Source organism: Chiroxiphia lanceolata, chromosome 8, assembly GCF_009829145.1.
Source record: "Chiroxiphia lanceolata isolate bChiLan1 chromosome 8, bChiLan1.pri, whole genome shotgun sequence".
Lineage (NCBI taxonomy): Eukaryota > Metazoa > Chordata > Aves > Passeriformes > Pipridae > Chiroxiphia > Chiroxiphia lanceolata.
The window spans coordinates 2498705-2519366 of NC_045644.1; the positions used below are offsets into that span (position 1 = coordinate 2498705).

The 20662-nt window shown below is 37.7% G+C and overlaps 1 protein-coding gene across 5 annotated transcripts in view; it reads right to left on the reverse strand.

Moving 5' to 3' along the window:
• The window catches only part of ATE1 (arginyltransferase 1), a 75540-nt gene that overhangs the window by 53998 nt on the left and 880 nt on the right, over positions 1-20662 (reverse strand). For 3 of the 5 annotated variants that reach the window (XM_032695078.1, XM_032695076.1, XM_032695081.1), the window contains exons 2-8: positions 20146-20209; positions 19733-19795; positions 19137-19240; positions 18131-18403; positions 13869-14101; positions 12004-12132; positions 2586-2618 (exon numbers count right to left, since the gene is read on the reverse strand). In XM_032695078.1, the coding sequence (XP_032550969.1) occupies positions 2586-2618; positions 12004-12132; positions 13869-14101; positions 18131-18403; positions 19137-19240; positions 19733-19795; positions 20146-20209 (899 nt within the window). Of the gene's footprint in view, positions 1-2585; positions 2619-10845; positions 10975-12003; positions 12133-13868; positions 14102-18130; positions 18404-19136; positions 19241-19732; positions 19796-20145; positions 20210-20662 lie in introns of all 5 variants that reach the window. The other 2 variants (XM_032695080.1, XM_032695077.1) reach the window with 1 other exon arrangement.

Consider the following 20662-nt stretch of genomic DNA (forward strand, 5'->3'; position numbering starts at 1 on the left):
TAACTTGGAAGAGGGACAAATAATGGCACTGGTGGAGTCTCCATCCTTGGAGATGTTCAAAACCCACAGTCCTGGACAACTTCCTGCTCTTGTCTGCTCGAGCAGGGGGTTGGAGTAGGTGATCTCAACGTGTCCCTTCAAACCTGAACAGCTCTGTGATTCCAGATCAAAACAAAGTAAATCAACTTGCAGCATCAAAATATGACACTCCTTACAGAGCTAACTTCTGCACCTGACTGGAAAAGTCTGGAATTTGAGCTACAACCACAGTAAGCTTAAAATCCTAAAAGGATTAGTGAAGCTGTGAGGGCACAAAGGACTTCAGTTGCAAGGGACTTTGAGCATCACTCTACAAACATCGTGGAGATGATGGAAAAAAAAGCAACTTGCCAAAATCTCTACATGAAATGTGTTTTGATTCAGTTCCGAGCGATGTATCAAATGTAAGTAAAATATGACATCCTACAGAAGGTGATCCTGGGATTTACAAACCTATAACGGTGTCATTTATTATTAGATCAGTGAGAATTAAGTATCAAATCAATAAACAAAATAATGCAAAGCAGAAGCTGATGTGCTTTTGAAGAGCAAAGACTGAGATTCACAAGCATCTTTCAGTTCTCTAGAATTCAAAAGCCTCTTCATATGTATAACAGGAAACAAAGTGAGAACAAATGATCATTTGCACAACAGAAAACAGATCCCTTTCCATTGTGCTGGATCCAGTTCTCCAGACTCATAGGTGAATCACTCAAGACTGAAGGATGTTGCAGCAAAACAAGATCATTATTGAAAAGTATTCAGGACAGTTAAAAAAGAACTGAGGGTAAACAGCTACAGAAAGATCCCATCATACTGATTTACCAAAAGTTCATAAATCCATGGAGCATAAATACATGCAGGAAAAAATATTGCTGTAGACACACCCAAAACAATGGGTATAAATCACCAGTTCTTTCAAAAAGATTATTTTGACAGGAGCATTATGAAATCGACAATTTAATGCTTAACATCAGTCAAGATGAAAAAAAAAAAAAAGATTAAAGAGCAATTAGAGAGTAATTTGAAAACAAAACAAAATCATCCTTTGCCTGCAGAATGCCACAGCACATCCAAGGGCTGAGGCTCATTCCAAGATAACATGGAAGAACTTGAGGAGACCAAGCACTGAGATGATTATTAGTGATGATGACACTGGCCCAGAACATCCCCCTAATTCTCTGAGCACTAAAAACTAGGAGTCACTCCGAGCAGTCCAGATCTTCCTTGTGCCCTTCTCCCCCTGACAACAACAGGGTACCAGGGCACAGGGTTTTGGGTGAGTCCTGCAGGTCATTCTGTGCTGAATCATGACCACCATTCCTCTCCCAGCGAGGCTGTATTTGTGTATGTGAAGGGGTAAAATGGCAAATGTTTAAAAGTAGCCTCTAAAACAAAAGCATGAATAAAATAATATTCGAACTTCTCTTTATGTGACCCTGTTTACTGCTAGAAAACTGCCTAGTTTTCTGCTACTATGCACTGTATCATTCTTTTTAAAGCATTCATTTTTTTGTGCCAGAGCCCCTAGCCAAAACAGAAACCAAACTGAATAATAAATTGAGAAAACAAAAAAGACAGGAAGAGTTTGGGTGTTCATACTATTTGCAGCTAATAATAACATTAAAAATTCAAAAACCGACAAATTGAAAACATGTAAGGTTTAAATTCTATTTTAAATTATTTTTGCTCAAAAGAGTAAACAGACTCACACACTGCTAGATTTGCTTGTGGCAACTGTTTCAGAATAAAGAATTTCAAGAATCCCGTGGCCTCTGATATATAACCCCTTTTATTTAACTTCATCTAATTGAAGACATCTGTAGTGGTGCCACACAAAATTTAATTCAAGCTTCGAAATGTCAATAAAAAGCGTCTGTAAGAAACAATATCAGTACAAACCTGGCAGGGCAGTGTGCATCAACATCTACGTAGCCACACAAAATTAAGAATATAATGGCAGTCTGCTGCCCGAGTTGATGAGGTGATAAAAGCCCTTTTCCTATAAAGTCTAATGAGCTCTATTACTCTTCAGCTTTCAGGAATGTAAAGGCCAGTGGACTGAGCAGAGAAAAGCAACAAACTCTGCACACATGGATTCATTCAAAGTGCCACAGATCAAATTACCAGTGTAATTACTATAACCTGACAATTTCATTACAGTCACGAGGCCCTTCACTCTTCAACACTAACAAGAAAGACAGTGCAAGAAACCCACAGCAGTTTGCTTACTTGAAATGAAAGAACAGCACCTCTCCTCAACTTTTACCTCAGGCTGGAGTCAAATACAAGTTTGGCAAGTTATACATACTCTTCTTTTCATAGAAATAAATCAAAACCCAGCAAAGACACAGCACTTTCTGCTTCTGCCCCCTAATGCAGGGCTGTGAAATTCAGTGGTAGCTTATTACCCAGCAGCACAGCAGTATCTTCCTTACCAGTTGGTGATGATAGAAATTCTGTGCCACCCACCAATGCCAGAATGGTTGGCTGACTACAGAGAGTGTAGGAGAAAAAAATACATTCATTTCAGAACAAATACCTACCTCCAGAGGAGAATCACACAGGAATCGTGTGAACTGCAGCGAGGTGGATTCATCAGGAACATGTGCCCAAGAAGACAGTTCAAATATGCAAAGCAGAAGAACAAAGAAAACTATTAGCAGTACTACAAGATACATTAATAGTCAAATACACTCTTTAAAAACCGTATCTTTGAAAAGTATCATCAGATTTTAAATTAAATTTCCATAAACTCTCACATTCTGTTTAGAAGTACAAATAGATACAGTGATTAACTACCCAAAGTACTTCCTTTCCTATAAAATAGAAGATGGTTTTTAAATACTTGATGTGAGAGAATCATCACCTTGTAATACAGGTCTGTTTCTGGTGTCCTTTATTTTAAATTACACATTACCCTTTCCTGTGACTCCCTTCAACAAAGAATCTTTTCCCATTGATTCTACCTGCCCCACCACTAAAGCAAGGGGGCCAGGGCCCTCATAATTCTTAAAATAAATTAAGTCACTTTACATTCAAAATCAAAAGCAAACCAGCCCATTTTAAGTCTAGAGAAGAAGAAGGGAAAAGACAAAAACAAAAAAAAAAAATCAACCTCCTGAAAGTGCATTTCAAACCCAGATTTTTTTACTCAGTAGAAAATGATGTGCTGTAGATAATCAACCAAAAAGGTAATATTTTAATGATCTGGGGCTTGTCCAAGGTTCTAAGAGTAATGAAATATAACATTTATTCACTACCATTTAGTTATTTGATACAAATACTTCCTTATTAATAGATTCCACATTAAACATGTTACAAAGTTCTAGTATGTATTTAACCCCAAAACATTCCCTTGTTAAATAACTAGTAGGTGTTACACAGTTTAATTCCCCCTCTTGTATTAGCTGGGTGATTTAATAAGTCAGCAGTTCACAAACTGCAAAGTAATAGTAAACAGGAATATTTAATTAAAAGTTTGATAAAAAGAATATATAGAGACACCTACAAAAACATGACCGTTGTTAAGAATTCTATTAAGTTCTGGGATTTATTAATTAAAGGGGAATACAAAACAAAAAAAAGGGGTGATTGCTTGTCAGTCATCCCATTTTACCCAGGGAAGGGGAAGAGAGGAAGGCAGGCAACAGTAAAAAATACCAATAGTGCTAAGCTGCTGACTTAGAATAGAGTTAAACATACAGCCAGCCCAAGGAAGTAAAACTTTCTCTTTTCTTCAGGAAGTGCTACAAAGCAGATTTTAGGAAAGAAAACAAGCCTCTGGTAGACATTGATGTTGATCTGCAAACATTAACTGGCCCACTGCAGCTCGAACTGAAGACAACCTTAACCTCTAGGGCTGTGTCTCTAACCAAGTGCATCTGGGGATGCTAAAAGAGTCAGGACTTTGCAGAAGTCACTTTTCAAACCTTTCCCCCTCAAACACAGCAGCAGCTGATCTCTGGATGAACAATAAACCTTAGGACATAGACCTTATGGAATAACACTGAATTTCATACAGTGCTGGTGCAGGCAGGGGATTGTGCATTACCTACAAAGGTAATTAAAAATTTGAATTTTTGAGCCATTTTCCTGTAATAAAAGAGCAGAGAGTTACAAATTCCTACACTCTGAGTGCATCAGTCCCTACAGTCAATGTTTTTAGAAAGTGCAGGTTTCAGAAAAAATAAACCATGTGTTACTAATTTTCATGTCAGAAGACCCCCAATAGTTCTTGATCTGTAACTTTAGCTTTATAGTGCAAGTTAAACCCTACGGTGAGAAAACTGTGCCCACAACACTTTTCAAATAGTTTTATCAATTCTCCAGGCCCTGCTGCCCAATCCCTTGGCTTTGAGGGTGAGGGGGGACTTTTTAAGTGCACCTAAGCATAACTTCCCCTTGCTGGGGAGTATATCCTGTTACAGCTGTGCTGCTGGCTTGGAGAAAATTCCAGCTGCACTTGAATTTGGATCACAATCTTAAGGGGAAAAAAAAAAACATTGCAAGTCTTGTTATATATTATTAAATATTATTAAACAATTTGCTTAATCAAATCCTCAAAAAATTCAGAAGACACTGAATCTTCCCTAGATGTCAATTAAGAAACACCAAAAAAACCAATAATTTATTGCTGTGGGTTTATTCATTTTCTTTTTAAGGAAGAATTTAAATCACACACAGAGCTGGAGAGTATAATAAATATTTTAGATCCACTGATCTCTGTTGTTATCTTCCCTTACTCTCCCCTCCTACCCCTAAATCCACAGCACTTACATCATAACTCAGGAATATACTTATTTAAAAAAGAAGAAAACATAAGATTCAGTTTCTAAATGAACAAACTCACTGCAAGATTATTCTGAATACAATTAAAAATTATTCAATAAACCATGAAAGAAACACAGTCAAAAGCTGATGTTGCATGTAAAATAACTCAATATGTCACATAAGCACAATTAAAATTCCTTTCACAAAGTCATGTTTTTCTAATTTTAATTTCCAACTGATTTACATAAACTTGAGCCTTTTAAAAGCTTTATAATATATCTGAAATCCACAACATTTTTACTTTGCTGCAAACTAATTACAGCTGCCAGAAAGAATCAACACAACAACAGGGAATAAGTTTAAACAGAATTAATAAAACTAAGAGATGAACACATCACTGAGAATTAAATCAAAGGGAGAAAAAAGGCAGAAAAATAAATGGAGAGCTGGGTTCAACCCAAAGCTACTTGCTGGAGTAAAAGCACATGCACAGCTTTAAAAAGTGGTCATAAAACCAGAGTGTTAACACCTGCTTCCTTTTACAAATGTGGGAAGATATTCAGGTGCTAAACTGGAATGGGTTTCACCTGGTGGCTCAGGGACTTTCTGCAAGTGAAGGTCTGTGATGTCACACAAGGACATCGTGGCCTTCTCAGGAAAACCCAGCTTTCAGGGGTCACCAGGCACTGTAAAACTGTCTTCAGTGCAAAGACATCACAGAAAAAAAATTATCACACACAAAAAAATCTATCATTTTCCCTTTGACAATATAAAGAGTTTGCTCATATTTGCAATTCGCTGTCAAGGAAAACGGAGTATTTGCCCTTTTTCTTGGGTGAGGAATGGATATGGGATTTGAGCCTTCCTTCTTTTTGGTTTTTTGGGGGTTTTTGTGCCTTTTCCTTTTTTTTTTTTGTTTTGTTTTGGTTTTTTTGGTGGTTTTTTGTTTGTTTGTTTGTTTTTGTTGTTTTGGGTTTTTTTTGTTTGGTTTTGGTTTTGGTTTTTTTAAATCCAGTCTCTGAACGGGATTAAAACAAACCAAGGATTTTGGTTGTGGTTTTCTCTGCTTTATTTTTCATAAATGTGCCAGGCTCATAACAACAATAAAAAATAACAATGACAAGTCATATAAGCTACAGATCCAGTGCATCACCTGCACGTGTGGTCAGCAAATTCATTCCATCTTCCCCTCCCTAATTCCAAGGACAACACAGTGCTTCCCCATCTTAGGAACTCTAAGTGGCAAAATGAATGTTCCTGTACCCACTACCAGAAAAGAGCCATGAAACTTGGCATTCTTCCTAGAGGGATACTGGCATCCTCCCAGGAGTTCTTCCTCCATAAGCAGTGCAATCTTTTAGATCTGCAGGGAAACACAGAGCTAGAATTGGGGGTTTCTGCTCTAGAAGCTTCTTCCCAGGTCCAATGTTATTCCTGTTTTATCCAGCTTCTTTTGGCTTCATGCAAACCAGACTAGAATCAGTATTAACCATAAATCTGCGCAGTGAAAAAAGGTAAAAATAAGTCAAACTTTCGGTAAGGGTTGCTAACAACCCCCTCCCAAGGAAAAAAAAGACAAGAAACAAACAACAAAAGGAAGCTGTTTAGGAAAATAGATTGAAATTGAGCTGGAAAATTACGTAAGTTCTCAAACTTTCTGTAAAAATCAGGAAAATGGGACAAAAAGTAGCATCTTTACAAGAAAAGATGGTGCCAAACCATCCTTGAACTGGGCAATATAGTGGAGCTCAGTCAGTAGAGGAATCAGACTTATCCTGGGACTGGCTCTATTTAGCATTTTCAACAACTGCCTACAAAAATACAGGAATGCTAAAAACCCACAGTTTCAGAGAGATAAACAGACCTGAATGTGAAGAAAGAGCCTTCAAAACATTGTACTTAAGGAAAGAGGGGATCTAAAGACTAAATGCATGTCTCAAATGTAGTTTTCATTACAAGAATGGCACAAAGGAAAGAGAAAAAACTGCTGATGGGACAGAAATTACATTTCAGACTAACAATCCCAATTCTCTTATGGAGTGACAAAAGTCACTGCGGCTTTGTCTGCTCAGAAGAAACTCACTCTCAATATAGTGGAGATTTATCAGTCTTACAGTAAAGATTATTTAATTTTATATGGATTTGCATAGAAAACTCAGTGGCAAAATCAGGAAGAACAACGTAAACTGTGATGCAAAAAGAATCTGAACTGAAATGATATGACTGTGGACAATTAAATTCACTGTCCGGGTGCCTAAATTCTTCAGTTCTTTTAGGCATTTCAAGTTATAATCCATGAATCCGTGGCACTACAGTCACACAAATAAACAGAAGGCATCAGGCTGATATAGAAATACTTGTTCTAAGTTTTTAAATCAGTGTTACCAGAGACCTGAAATGCAAGTTTATCACAGTGAGATGTTCTGCCAAGGCTGCCATCAAGCCAAATGATAAAAGAACTCGTTCAAGAGCATGATAAAAATGTAGGGCTGTTGAGGGAAGCTACAGAAAGTTAAAAATAACCACGAAGGCTATTGATTTTTTAAGCACTGTCTCACTAAAAAACAAAAGAGGAAACCAGGTTAGAGAGACCTAAAAGTTTGCAACTGGCTGCTGATACCAATTTGGAAGTGATCAGAACACGCTCCTTGGTATTTCCCAGACTACTCCCTCAGTTTTCTATATTAGTTCAAGCGGATTCCTGGGAGGCAATTAAAAAAAAAAAAAAAAAACCTCGGAAAGAAAAAACCCGCCGTACGTATTTCGGTAATTTTTTGCACCTTTTCAAACAGTGTCTCTTTTGTGTGCAGCGAAATTCTTCTCTTCCAAGACAAATATTTAGTTAAGCACAAAGCAAAGAGAGTGTCCAGCTACTTTTCACAGAGGGGAACAGACAGATATTATTTTTCTACAAGTTTGTCATTGCAAAACGCTCGGGAAAAGTTCAATACAAGGCTTGTTTCAGGAGGTCTAAACAGCAACAAATTGCTCGCTCTTGCTCTTTCTGGAAACTACTGTATAATTTTTATGATCTTTTATAAGGAAATGTTTTCTAATTTGTGTAGCTGCCACATAGCTTGTTTCAGCTACACTTCAGCAGTGTCTCTTAAAGACAAAGACAGCTGTAAAAAGACTTGAAGATTAAAAATCACCTTAATCAACTAGATGTGTTGCATCAGTGTTTTACACCACACAGATCAATCATTAAGTTCTCTGGAGAAGAGGCAAGAATAAAAAATGCTTAATTTCAAATTTTTACATGGTAATATGTAATATGTAAAACTCAGTTTGGAATGACAGGCACTGTTTTTTTGTTTAGGGTTATATATATATATATATACGTCTTTGTATACAAAATACACTCACAGCCTCTATAACTGACCTCAAGAAGCATTTTAAAAAAGACAATCTTGGCTCAGAAACATGATGCTTCTGGTGAGATGATACTTCATGAAGAACTGCTGGAGATTTCCACTATTCTACCCAAACTATCCATTGATTACTTCACTGGGATCAAAACATTTCCTTCTTGGGATGAAAAGGCCAAAAAAAAAAAAAAAGATGTTTTGACTGCATTCATTTCACCTCAAAGCTTTGCCTCCAGACCTCCCCACCCGTATCCATCATTTAAATATCAAGAAATAAATTCTGACATTTCATATCAAACACAAAAGAGATGCAGGTGGCAAAATGTCCTGAAACATTTACCTATCTAACTCCACATGCTTTATAAATCATCCTGAAGCTGGGGTAGACCTGGATCATCTTCCAGGTGACTTGTGTTGTGCAAGGCCCTCCCTGCACTTCCTACCCAGAAACAGGTATTTTTGCTGCTGAGGAAGAATTAAAATATTTGAAGATAAGACTTAGATAAGAAGGCAAACCATTACTAAGATTCCTTTAATCCAATGGTCTCCTCCAAAGAGCCTGTCTATGCCCCTTGGGATTATATAAAATACATAACAAATTCATTCTTCCTATTCTCAGATCATTTTTCTATATATTAATCTACACATTTTCTCCCAGAAATATAACCAAATGCTATTTAAAGTCCTGGGAACAGGACAGGACGACTGTCACTTTGGACCTGGGATAAAGGGCCACACACAGCACTTCCTAAAGGCCCAGAAGAAATGCAAAGAATGGGACAAACATTAAAACAGGTTCTTTCCATGAATATTTTCGTAGCTTCCAAAAATGAGCAGTTCAGGAACTTGACTAATTCAAGAGTAGCCTTGGATAAATTTCTCCAGTAGGCAAGGATACACCTATTTTCCACGATTTACCTCGTTCAGAAGCTATTTATATCTTACCACTTCACAATCTGCTGAGGTTTCCCCTAATCCTTCTCACTTTTCCACCAACTATTTTAAGATAAGAATACACATATCCCTAAAGCAGCAGATGACCATGCACTTACATTGCAGCTTAATAAAGTTCTGTGTTCCCACAGGGAAAAACTGAAAAATCAATTCTTCCACAGCACTCTTTAAGAGCAAGTATTAGGAAGAAACTTTTAATTAGAAAATTGTTTGCTGTGTTTTTCCTCAGGACACCAATTCAATTCAATAAGAACATGCTGGCATAAATATTTTAAAGTGCCAGCAACTTTGTGTAATATCAGTACTTCACTCCACTCCAAAGCACAGAGACAACCAGATCAGATTTGAAGCTGAATTCCTGCAGCAAGTGGCCAAAGGTTTTTGAGAGGGGTGAGAAGATTTCCATGTAAGTTTAATTTAAACCAGAGAAATTAAGAAAAAAATGGGATAATGTAGGGAAACACCTATGGCAAGTAACAAGGAAAAAGGGGATAAAAATCCATTACACTGTTAGCAGGGAACAGAAATCCATCTCCTTCTTACTCAACAGCAATTCCCATGACAGACTTTATAAGGTGGTGGAAACCTGACTGTCCTCAATGCATCTTTACAGGCTGAAATACTTCCACCATAGCAGAAAAATCAAGTTCCTAATCAGACCAGGTAATGCCTGGTACAAATCTAGTAAATAGCTCAATCTACCTTGGCATGTGTCCCATTTTCACATTATTATAATTAAACCCATTTATGTCAGTAATTATAAAAAGGGCACAGAGTACTACTTATTGTTATGAGACCTATTATTTTACAAAACAAAGTGAAATGGATTTTATGGCTTTCCAGAGTAGCATTACAGACATCTCACAAAAAGAAAGCTCTCCTTACACTGTCTTGAACTAAAGCCAAAAATTATTATGGGTTTTACTATTCTACCTGGAAAACAGCCACAGTTTGTGAGGTATCACTCCCAAGAACAGAAAAGCCTGACTAGAGAGCTGACCAATATTAAAGCTCTACATCTGCAGTAGATAGAAAATAGATAGAAATGACAGCTCTGAGGTTGCAATTTCATTAACTCTGCTAATGAAGAAGTTGTGCCACCTTCCAGAGAAATGGAGAACTGCTGCTTGTTTGGAAGCCCAGGAGTATTTTTAATTATTTTTTAATTTATTAGATTAGGATTAGCCTTAAATATCATTTTAAGAGCAGGGTTTACCAATGTGCAATGTACTGTCAATCAATATCTGAAGGAGATATTTTTGCACTATTCCTACTGCAAAGGTTAGTTCCAGTTGAGCACTGTGCTTAGCAATGCAATGGGTATCAAAGAGAGATTTTTAAAACCTCCACCTGTTAAATTAAGCAAGACCACAAAAAATTAAGGAGAAACGTAGAAAAGGTACCAAACAACTTTAAGGCAGAAGATGATTTTATCATCCAAAAACCACTTTGATACCATCATCTTGTTTCCAGTGGAACTCTCAGCCCCCAAACTCTTTACAAATCATGTTTAATCCCTCCCTCTTCAGCTCAGTGACCCCTGGGCTTAAGCCTGCAACAGAACCTTACTGAAAATCTCAGTGCTTTCCCTCCCAAATGGAAATGGCAGTTATTTTAATATTTAAAATCACCCTCAGAGACACCATTCCCCACCATTTAACTGTGCATTTTAAAAAGATGCTTTCAGAAAGGTGCATGCAGTGAACTGTACCTCATTCTCCCCACAGTCAGAAGGTGTGTCCTTGTGTACAGACATCTGATACTTGGCAAATAAAGTGGCAGATTGGTTGAAGGATGATTTGAACTGGGGGTCCTCAAAGGAGACTGGTACTAACCTCACCTTCAGAGCAAGGGAAATACAAGCATTCTATTTTGAGTGCATATCATCAGATAATCTGCTTCTGAAGGTAAGGCTAGTGAAAGATCTCCTCCCATCCACTTCAAAGCCTCTGAAGTCAGTTTTCTATTTTAAAACCTCCTAGAGGAGAAAGTCTGACAACTAACACCAAACTTAAACTGACTGCTGATACTTCCATTAAAGAATAAAAGCTGTGTAACACTAGAACACTCCAAAGTAGGACCCTATTCAATCTATTTTTATTGACCTAGTACCTAACAAATCAACTACAAATTTTAGTTTCATTGTACAGTCTCAAGGACTTTTTAAATGTACTATTTTTAACGGCACATCACTCATTTCTCTTGTTCAGCAATAACATATTCTTACTGCATATGCTATTTTTCTAAGCTTGTGACAATTTTTTTTCTTTATACTATCAGAGAGGTACCATGTCTGACAGTTCACTCTTGCACTCCACCTGGTCATTACAAGAAGCAGTAAAAATGTGTAATTCAGATGGAGTGCACAGATCACTTTTTGAAAGGCTTCAATTTAAAGTGAAGAGAATTATTCAACTCCTGTGAACCTTAAACCAACAGTTTGTGTGATAAACTTTTGCTCACATGTTGGCCCTGGTCACGTTAGTTCCTCCTCATGGAAGCATTTAAACCAAAGCCAACAAGACCAGTTATCAGGCTGAGTGCTCAGCTGGATTTAGTTCTTATGAGATTTGTATTTATAGGGCCCAAAATATCTCTCTCCCAGAGCCTCATCCTCTCCATCTCTTACCCAACAGCATCCCCATGGAACATCCATAACTTTTCAGTCTGCAACTAAGATCAAATATTTGTGGCTCTCACAAAGAGATATAAGAAGAGTTTGCACTTTCAGGATGTTGATTTTCTTTGATGCAGTATTTTAAATGCTCCTGAATATACAATGGATATAAAATCCACATTTGCTTCTCCAAGAAACAAGACACATGAAATGGAGGGGAAGCTTTGCATAGAATTAATTTGGCCTTCTGACCTGATTTATGGTTGGTTTATCAGGTGGGTCCTTGTGAATAACCATCTGGTAACGTTTATAGACCTGGTAAGACTCCTGAAATGTGGCTTTGAACTGTGAACTTGGTGGAGATGATCTCACCACCCTCACCTTCAGAAGAAGTTAAACACATTTATTATTACAATACATGCAGTAACTATACACTTATACATAATATAAACATCACAACAGAGACACATTTTAACCTCCTGCACAAGGGCCATCACAATTTAGATAATATTAGCCAACAGCCTTCTAATTCTTCTGCTCAATTTAGGCTACTGAAGGCTTTTATACTTACACTGAATAACACAGGAGGTTTTCAAACTGCAAATAAAGAGAACTAAAATGCCTCTACAAGAAATACACAAACACTTTTCAGGAAATAATACCAACAGATCAACATTTTAAAGAGACTTCCTGTACTACTTACAGTATCCACTTGTAGTTTCATACTACACTAAGAAACACTTGAAAGACTTGGAAGACTCAACTCTGTGCTCCTCATCTAAAGACTGTTTTTATGGCAATAATCCCAAGGGGATTTCTTGATATTTTTGAAATTGAAAGCAGAAGATGAAGCAGTGTTTCCATACTCAATTATGAGTTAACTGTAATAAGCAGTTATCGGTCTTCCCATCATCACCCTTAAACACACAAAAATAATTTTGGAAATTCTTTATAAATTAAAAATTCTCCTAAGTAAAAACAATTTCCCCCTAAGCAGAAGAATGCTGTTACATGAGCAGCAGTGCATGTCTTCTCAAACATATTTAAAGTCATATTAATTTCAAAAGCTGTGTAATTTTCAGAATGGCCCTATTTTCACAAATAGTTAGTTGGTTCTGATCTGTTAAAAAACCCAACATAACAAAACAGCACACTTGACAGCCACAGGAAGGAGCAAAGACAAACTGGGAGAACACTGCTGGATTTTCCCTGCTTCTTATAAATGAAGGTGTTCAGATAAAGCCATTGTGCTTCTGCCATATAACTCATGAGAAAACGGGGAACAATTAATTAGATGGATCAACTTCATGGCTTCTAGTCATGTAAATATTTTCATTTCCAGTACCACCACTGAAAATTATCAGGAAAATACTCATACTCAGATTAAGTTTTTCAGCTTACAGAAAAAAAAAAAAGAAAAATGGCTTTTTATGATTAACAAATGTTAGAAGGTCCAGAAGTCTTCCAGATTGCTGTCTCTAATAGATGCAGTGGCAAGCAGTATATTAAGCAAACTTTTCTACCATCACTTTTACAGCTTTCAAAGACATCAACACACCTCAAAGACATGCATAAAGAGCAGCTATCTTGTTATCTGTTTAATTTGATGAAGTTACTGCTCTCTTGTCAGGTTTCATTAGCATAGATACTTTAAGTATTTCTATGCTCCAGAACTAAACGTTGAATTTCTCTCATCATTCAACACTTGGTTAATTCAAAGTCTTTCATTTTCAAGTCACGCTGCATGAAATCAATTTGCAAGTTATTTTGGTCACTGGGCTGGTTTCTGCTAGAAATGACTGCACAGTGCAAGAGTACCCTCCTGTGGTTACACAGAGCTCAGTTGCATTTTACATATATATATATATATATATACAATTATATATGTTTTCTGCACACACATATATATATACAATTATATAAAATAATATAAATATTATATATATATATATATATATATATATATATATATATAAAAATAATGCAGTACCACATATATTTCAAGACTTAAACTACAACTACTCCATAAGGTCAAAGGTACAGACCCAAGCATTTCAAAAACTCCTAAACCAGACTTTTCCTTCATTTGCCTCCCACAACAGTGAACAAGACATTACCTCTAATTTGTGTCGTGCATCATCAGGTAAAGACACGAGGACAAAGTCTTCAATGGTTTTAGGTTGGTTTGTTTTAGGTTTAGAGTTTTGCAAGAGGAAAGCTTGATCCCCTCCTGGAAGCTGAGAGCCTTCTAAGGTGCACTTCTGGTTCTGGAGGAGTTTCTGCAGTTTCCTCTCTTTCCGAATGTCCTTTGCTTTCCGACACAGTGGCTTGCTCAGATCAGCCCCTTTCCCTGCAAGGGCACAGGCAAAGAGTTAAACACCACATTTAACAACAAGCAAGCAGTTCTGATGCAATCACTGAAAAGAGATGGCTAAAATCACCACTAATTGCACCTGTGGCCTTTTACATTTACAACTCCCAACACCTGATTTCAAGCTAATGCAGCAATTCTGCAGCAGTTATTTAATGCAGCACTTTAATCTGGGATCACCTGGACCACAATTCCACCCCAAAGCCAAGAATACATTTAAAAACTTGAAACACTGAAAAGGACAAAAACCATAACCAACAAAACCTCACAACCAAACTCAGAGAATTGTTCTACCACATTTGAAGCCAGAGTGGCTACAGGACAAACTCCTGTGGAAGACACATACCTCAAAAAAAAGGATTTCTTTTTTGTCACCTGGAATCTGTGGGCACTGTGCAGAAATGCTGCCAGTGCCATCAGTGCCACTGACATTAGTGCTACATCTATGCTTAAAATTATATTCAGATTGTCTGTTTTAATTAATCCATTCACTTCTGTCAGTCTGTCTTGAACAGATCAATCATTTGTAACATTCTATTTGTGAAATGGTATTTACTAAAAAGAGAAGCCAAACCAATGTACCATTTCCCATGCTGACCCATCTGCTCTCTAGTACTACAAGAACTTCAGTTTTAAATCAACACAAATCCAGAGACATGCACAAATAAAAATTCAAGTGGTCCAAATTCCTCAATGAAGGGGTCTGATTAGATTTATAATTAGGACATTAATGTAAGATAAAAAGTCAAGATAGAAGAATGGCAGTACTAGAAAAAATTACATATAATTTTCTTCAATTAAAAAAAAGGCTGGTCCCCATGCTACCCTCTAAAGGCACTTAAAGGATGGTAGATGAGCTGGAAGCCAAAAAAGATCCACACTAAAGACTTCAAAAAGTGAGGAAGAGTGGGAAAAACTACTTTAATATAGGGAAATACAGTCATATATCTTGCACAGAACCAGAATGGTAACAAATATTATTACAAACTGCTGAAGAAATCTTTTATACCATTATATTTCTCCCAAAATCCATTGATTTGCAAAAGACAGGCTGGCAACTTTTGGGAGACTTTTCAAAATGAAAGCATCCTGAATGGTAAGGTGGTTTCATTTGAAGCACTGGGAAGAAGTGCTTCCCACACTTCTTAGTGTGCTTCCCACACACATTAATAGACACATTCCCAAGACTATTAATATTTATAAGAAGCAAAATACAATCCAGACTTAACTATGGCTTATCCCACTTCACTCTCCTGAAGGCCTGGACATTACGTGGAAATTGTTTTTTCCAGAACTCTCATGAAAACATAAATCTTTCCTTCATCCTCCTCCCCACCAGTAACTTTTTAGCCAAAACTGACATATTTCCTGTTCTCTACCCACGTATTTCCTGTACTCTACCCACTTCAGACCCTCCTATGGACAACAGGAACAGTGGGATCCTTCTGCAAACTGGAAATGGTGAGAGCACTGATATTTTGAAAGCTCACTGGTGTGTTCAGAGTCACTTCACCTGGAAAGACTTGTAGCCCTCAGATCCGCTGCCTGAAGCATCTTTCTTTACCAACAGAAACATCATGAAAATTGGAAAAATACTTCATGGGATCATTTTAAGTACTGGCAATGCTGTAAAGCATTCTTTTTAACATGCCTACCATACAGGATTTACAGACTTTCTAAGTGTACTCCTGGGGCAAGTTAGTGGGAAGCTCTTTGTGGCTCACCCAAAGAGTTCCAGTTCTGGTTTCTCCACGACAGCTGAAAGGTTCACAGCACCTCAGGGACTTGGAAAAGGAGCTGTTATCCCTTTGGCACACCTCAGACATCCTACAGTGGCACTGGCAGATTTCATGATTGAGCTAAAATTATTCACCAGAAAAGGACAAACAGGAGGGAATTAGGGATATTATGTGACCTGTCCTCAGGCAAACGGGTCACAGGAAGAGTTTATTTAAAACAGTCACGACACATTTGAAGAACGAGCACTTCATCTGTACCGGGATCTGTTTCGTGTCTCATATCTTCTATAAGCTGTAAGTTAGCAAGGAAAACTTCTTAAAACAATAAATGTGCATACACAGACATAAGCAAACCTTCTTTTCTATCTGAAACTGTGCAGAAACAGACCATTATTCCTACAGGACAATGACCTGTTTTGTTTATAAAGGAATAAAAATGCAATTAAACCATCTTACTGCGGGCTAAGTCTGCATTTTCCAAGATAAAAACTAAACATCTTTCTATCTGGAAAATTTTAAACTGGATTTGACCTGTAACACCATCTACTCTAAAAAATTAAATAAGCTTTCTGATGCATTTATTATTCACTTTGTATTTCCTTTAAAGCCTCCAGAAAGAACCACACTAATGAATATTTCTCCTCTGTACAAGTAAGCCCTTTGTTTCTGCAACACCTTACAATATTACAAGATTTCTTATCTGCATTTCCCGTGTTTAAAGTTTGACCCGAGGTTATTCTAAGCCTCACTGAAGACCTCAGCTCACCTTTTTCATAGCACTGGCAGATTTACACTCCTAATCTTTACCCAAGTCTGCCACCTGCTGTCAGTGGCCACTTGGTTTCCTCCCAAAATGAAGTTTACACAGGCTGAAGTTTTTCATTTATCACTTAAGAAATTAGAGGTGAGGATAAGAAGATAAATACAACTTTTTATTCTAACAAATAAATCGATAAGATAAATTACAATAAAAGAAGCTTGACTGAGGGATAACTTCAGTATTGAAGAGTGTGACCATACTATTAAATTCAGTATTATATTAAAAATTATTAGTGTTATATTAAAATGCCTCCAAGATTCCATGTAGTTTCCCATAAAACTGCAGATAGGAATAAGCATTTGTTTACTTCAGGTTTTGGCACATGAGAGCTGTAGCACTGTGTAAACGCAACTGAAGTAAAATGAGAGAGATTGTTTTACTTCTTGTATGTACTTACTGCATCTCCCTACAGAAATGTAAAATTAAGTTCACTGCAAGACAAAAAGGAGAAATTCCTACATAATTTCCAATCCTCTAATGATACTTCTTCTCTAAAGTTACTCAAAATCTGAAACAAGGAAAGCTCCCAAACAGATGAAAAAGCTCACCTAGAAAATGTTATTCTTTATAGACGACCAGAAGAATCTGTTTTTTTTTTTTAATCAGCACAGAGCTATCTGATTTTCTTTAAGCCCACAAGATAACAACACAATACACCAAACTTATTTCCAATGCTATTTAGATCTGTGGCAAAGACTTTATCAAAGTGTGAAAAATGCAGTTATTCTTAAGTTATTCACAGAGCATAAACAGCAGAGTTTATATGACAAAATAACCTGCAGAAATTAAGAAACATAAAAATAATACCTGGGGTCTTTTTTGTGGGTCTTAAACTGGTTTCCCACCACTGCACAAGAAACAAGCTTAAACCTTGACCTAACTCAGAAACCAGCATTCCTACAGCAAACTGCATCCAGCTTGGATAATCAGGGAGTTAGACAAGATGATCTTTATGGGTCCCTTTCAACCTGAGATATTCTATGAATCCATGACCCATATCTCAAGGTACATAAAGCCTGACTCACCACATCCCACAGAAGGAAGGGAAAGCTGGGCTGCACATCCTCTTCTGCACACAAAAGTATCCTGAACTGGGAAGTGATCCCAGTGTCTGATGAGATCCTACCATGTTGACCTATCTGACTGCAATCTAAACAGCTTACAGGAAACTACTGTCTGTAGCTATGTACTCACCATAACTTAACTGAAAGTAAAAATAATAAAAAAAAATAATGAAAATAAGATTTTAAAAAATACATAATTAAAATCAATGTAACTTTCAGGAAACACTAAGAAAACAAGTAACACCCAGCGCCTCTCAATTTATACACTGTAGTTCCATAAACTGGGAGGAGCACAGGGAATAAAACAAAACAAGATAAAAGAAGGACTTCAACAAGATGTGAAATCATGGCAGTAGACTCCAATGACTACCAGAAATGTGATTACCTGGCTTAGGTGGTGCATGAACAACTTTAGCCGAGTGTGATGGTTCTCCAGGGACTGGTGTGTCCTTGGCTGCACAGATCTGGAGAGAATCCGACTCCACCTTCTGCACATCCACCTCTTCTTTTGTTTCCCCTGAGTCCTTCTCTTCATTCTGCACGCTCTCAGTGTGATCCACACCCAAGGGAGTCAGTTCAGACTGACTGACCTGAGACTGGCTTTTGTATGGAAAATCACAGGCGACCGCATCCTCTATGTGGGAATCCATCGGCTCCTCTGCAGACAATCAGAACGTGCAGCACTGAATTCCTCTCTGTGTAACCACAGCTCACACTCTGCACAACTACAATTAATACTAAAGTAACTGATTTCCAATTTTACAAGTGTTTTCCAACACATAAAGTATTTGCAAGAGTCTAAAAACAAGGTTTCCTTTATGACCCCGAATTATGAACACCAACTCATTTTTGGGAACGGTTTTATTCTCTCCACTAAAACAGGACAGTCAACCGATCTTAGGCCATAACTGCAATCAAACAACAAAAAAAGAGCCCAAAAAAACCCTAGCATACCACACACACACAAAAAAAGGCAAATTATAATGGTTCAGAACCAACACAAGTTGCACCACAACAGAGAATAGCTCGGTTTGGTGCTGGATAAATGAGGTGTGACTGTTCAATCACCAGGAAAAAAACTCTTTGTTTGCTCTTCCTTTTCTCTGCCACCAACTACTCTGCTTGATCCTCTCCAGATTGCCAGTTTTATGGCAGGAGTAAAAACAGAGTCTAACTCTCTACAGCTCCCAGCTGGAAAGGAGGAACGTGCCCAGGAAATGGAAAAAGTAAGGAAACATCTTCTTCATTAGCACAAGTCACCTGCACAACTTGGTCTCTGGGCTTCTGAAGTGCTCTTGATTCAAAACCCACTGCAAAGACACAACCCATCCAGGGGTCTGTACACAAAAGGTATTTAATCCTCCTCCCAAACATCAGCTCTGGTTTCTTACCTTCGCTCGCTGCTTTCGAAACATCTCCTTTGGAAAGAAATTTCAACATTTTCTTCAGAACCTTCTTGTGAGATTTGGAGGCCTGAAAATGCAAAGCCTGGCACCTAAAAAAATTTAAAAATGATGAACATTTCTTTTGTGAAAGTTTAAGAAAATGTTAAGGAGCCGCTTAAAAAAAATTACACTGCATATGTAATTTCTATTTATCTCTGAAGTTCCTCTATATTAAGTGATCAAATATTTTATCAACATCTTTGATTTAATGAAATTTATGTCATCTTGTACTGCATAACATCAGTCCTCATGGCATGTTTTGTGTGTTGATCACTATAATCACTAAAATGTGAGTGTAAGCCCCTTTTATTTGGGCTACTAAGGCAGTGTTTGTGGGTTACAGACAAGGTTCTTTACAGGAAAATATCCTAGAGCTGCTGATGTCCTTATGCACAAACCCAACAGTACATACTTACTATTCCAAGTATCACTAAAAGTAGATAAACTTTCCAAGTATGATGTATTTCAAGCCATAAACACAAATGGTGGAACACATTTGAAGTGGTCAAATCCCTTACACAACTGTATTTTGAGCTTCTTACCTTATCGTGTATTGAGGACAACACGTTTGATTCATGATAGGTTTGTAGACATATTTTCCACTCCTGAAAACAGTAATAAATATGAATTGATTTTTTGTTGTTTATATCAAACCATAAATGGAAGAAGAACCTTTTATATTAAAATCATATCAAAGTATTACATGACGAGTAACAAAAGTTGAGAAGCAAATTCTTCAGCTCTTTGCTGCTACACTACATTGTTATGCTTCCAAAATCATTACATCTTTTCCTGTTTGACAGAGTCACATTACGAAGAGTCTCAGAGTACTGGACAAATAGTTTTATTTCAATTACTAATGGAAACTAGCTAACTATTTTCAGAGATCTAAATTTTAAATGTGGATTATTATCTAAACTGACAGCACAGCTTTGTATTTTCTTTCTCGATTTACCTTCGCCATCCTCTGTCTATGAGATCCTGGTAATCTTGAACTGTCATCGAATGTGCCCACATGCCTGAAATAAATAACACAGCAACACTTGACTGACCACAGCTGGGCTTTAAAATGCAAGTTCTGCGGAACTGGCTGGAGCAGCTCTGCTATTGAGACAGGCTGGAAGAGCTGGGGCTGGGAGAGAAGGCACCAGGGAGACCTTAGAGCTCCTTCCAGTGCCTAAAAGGGCTCCAGGAGAGCTGGAGAGGGACCTGGGACAAGGGATGGAGGGACAGGACAAGGGGGAAGGGCTTCCCAGTGCCACAGGGCAGGGTTAGATGGGATATTGGGAAGGAGTTCTTGGCGGTGAGGGTGGTGAGGCCCTGGCACAGGTTGCCCAGAGAAGCTGTGGCTGCTCCATCCCTGGAAGTGTCCAAGGCCAGGTTGGATGGGGCTTGGAGCAACCTGGGCTAGTGGAAGGTGTCCCTGCCCATGGCAGGGGGTGGGACCGGGTGACCTTTAAGATCCCTTCCAA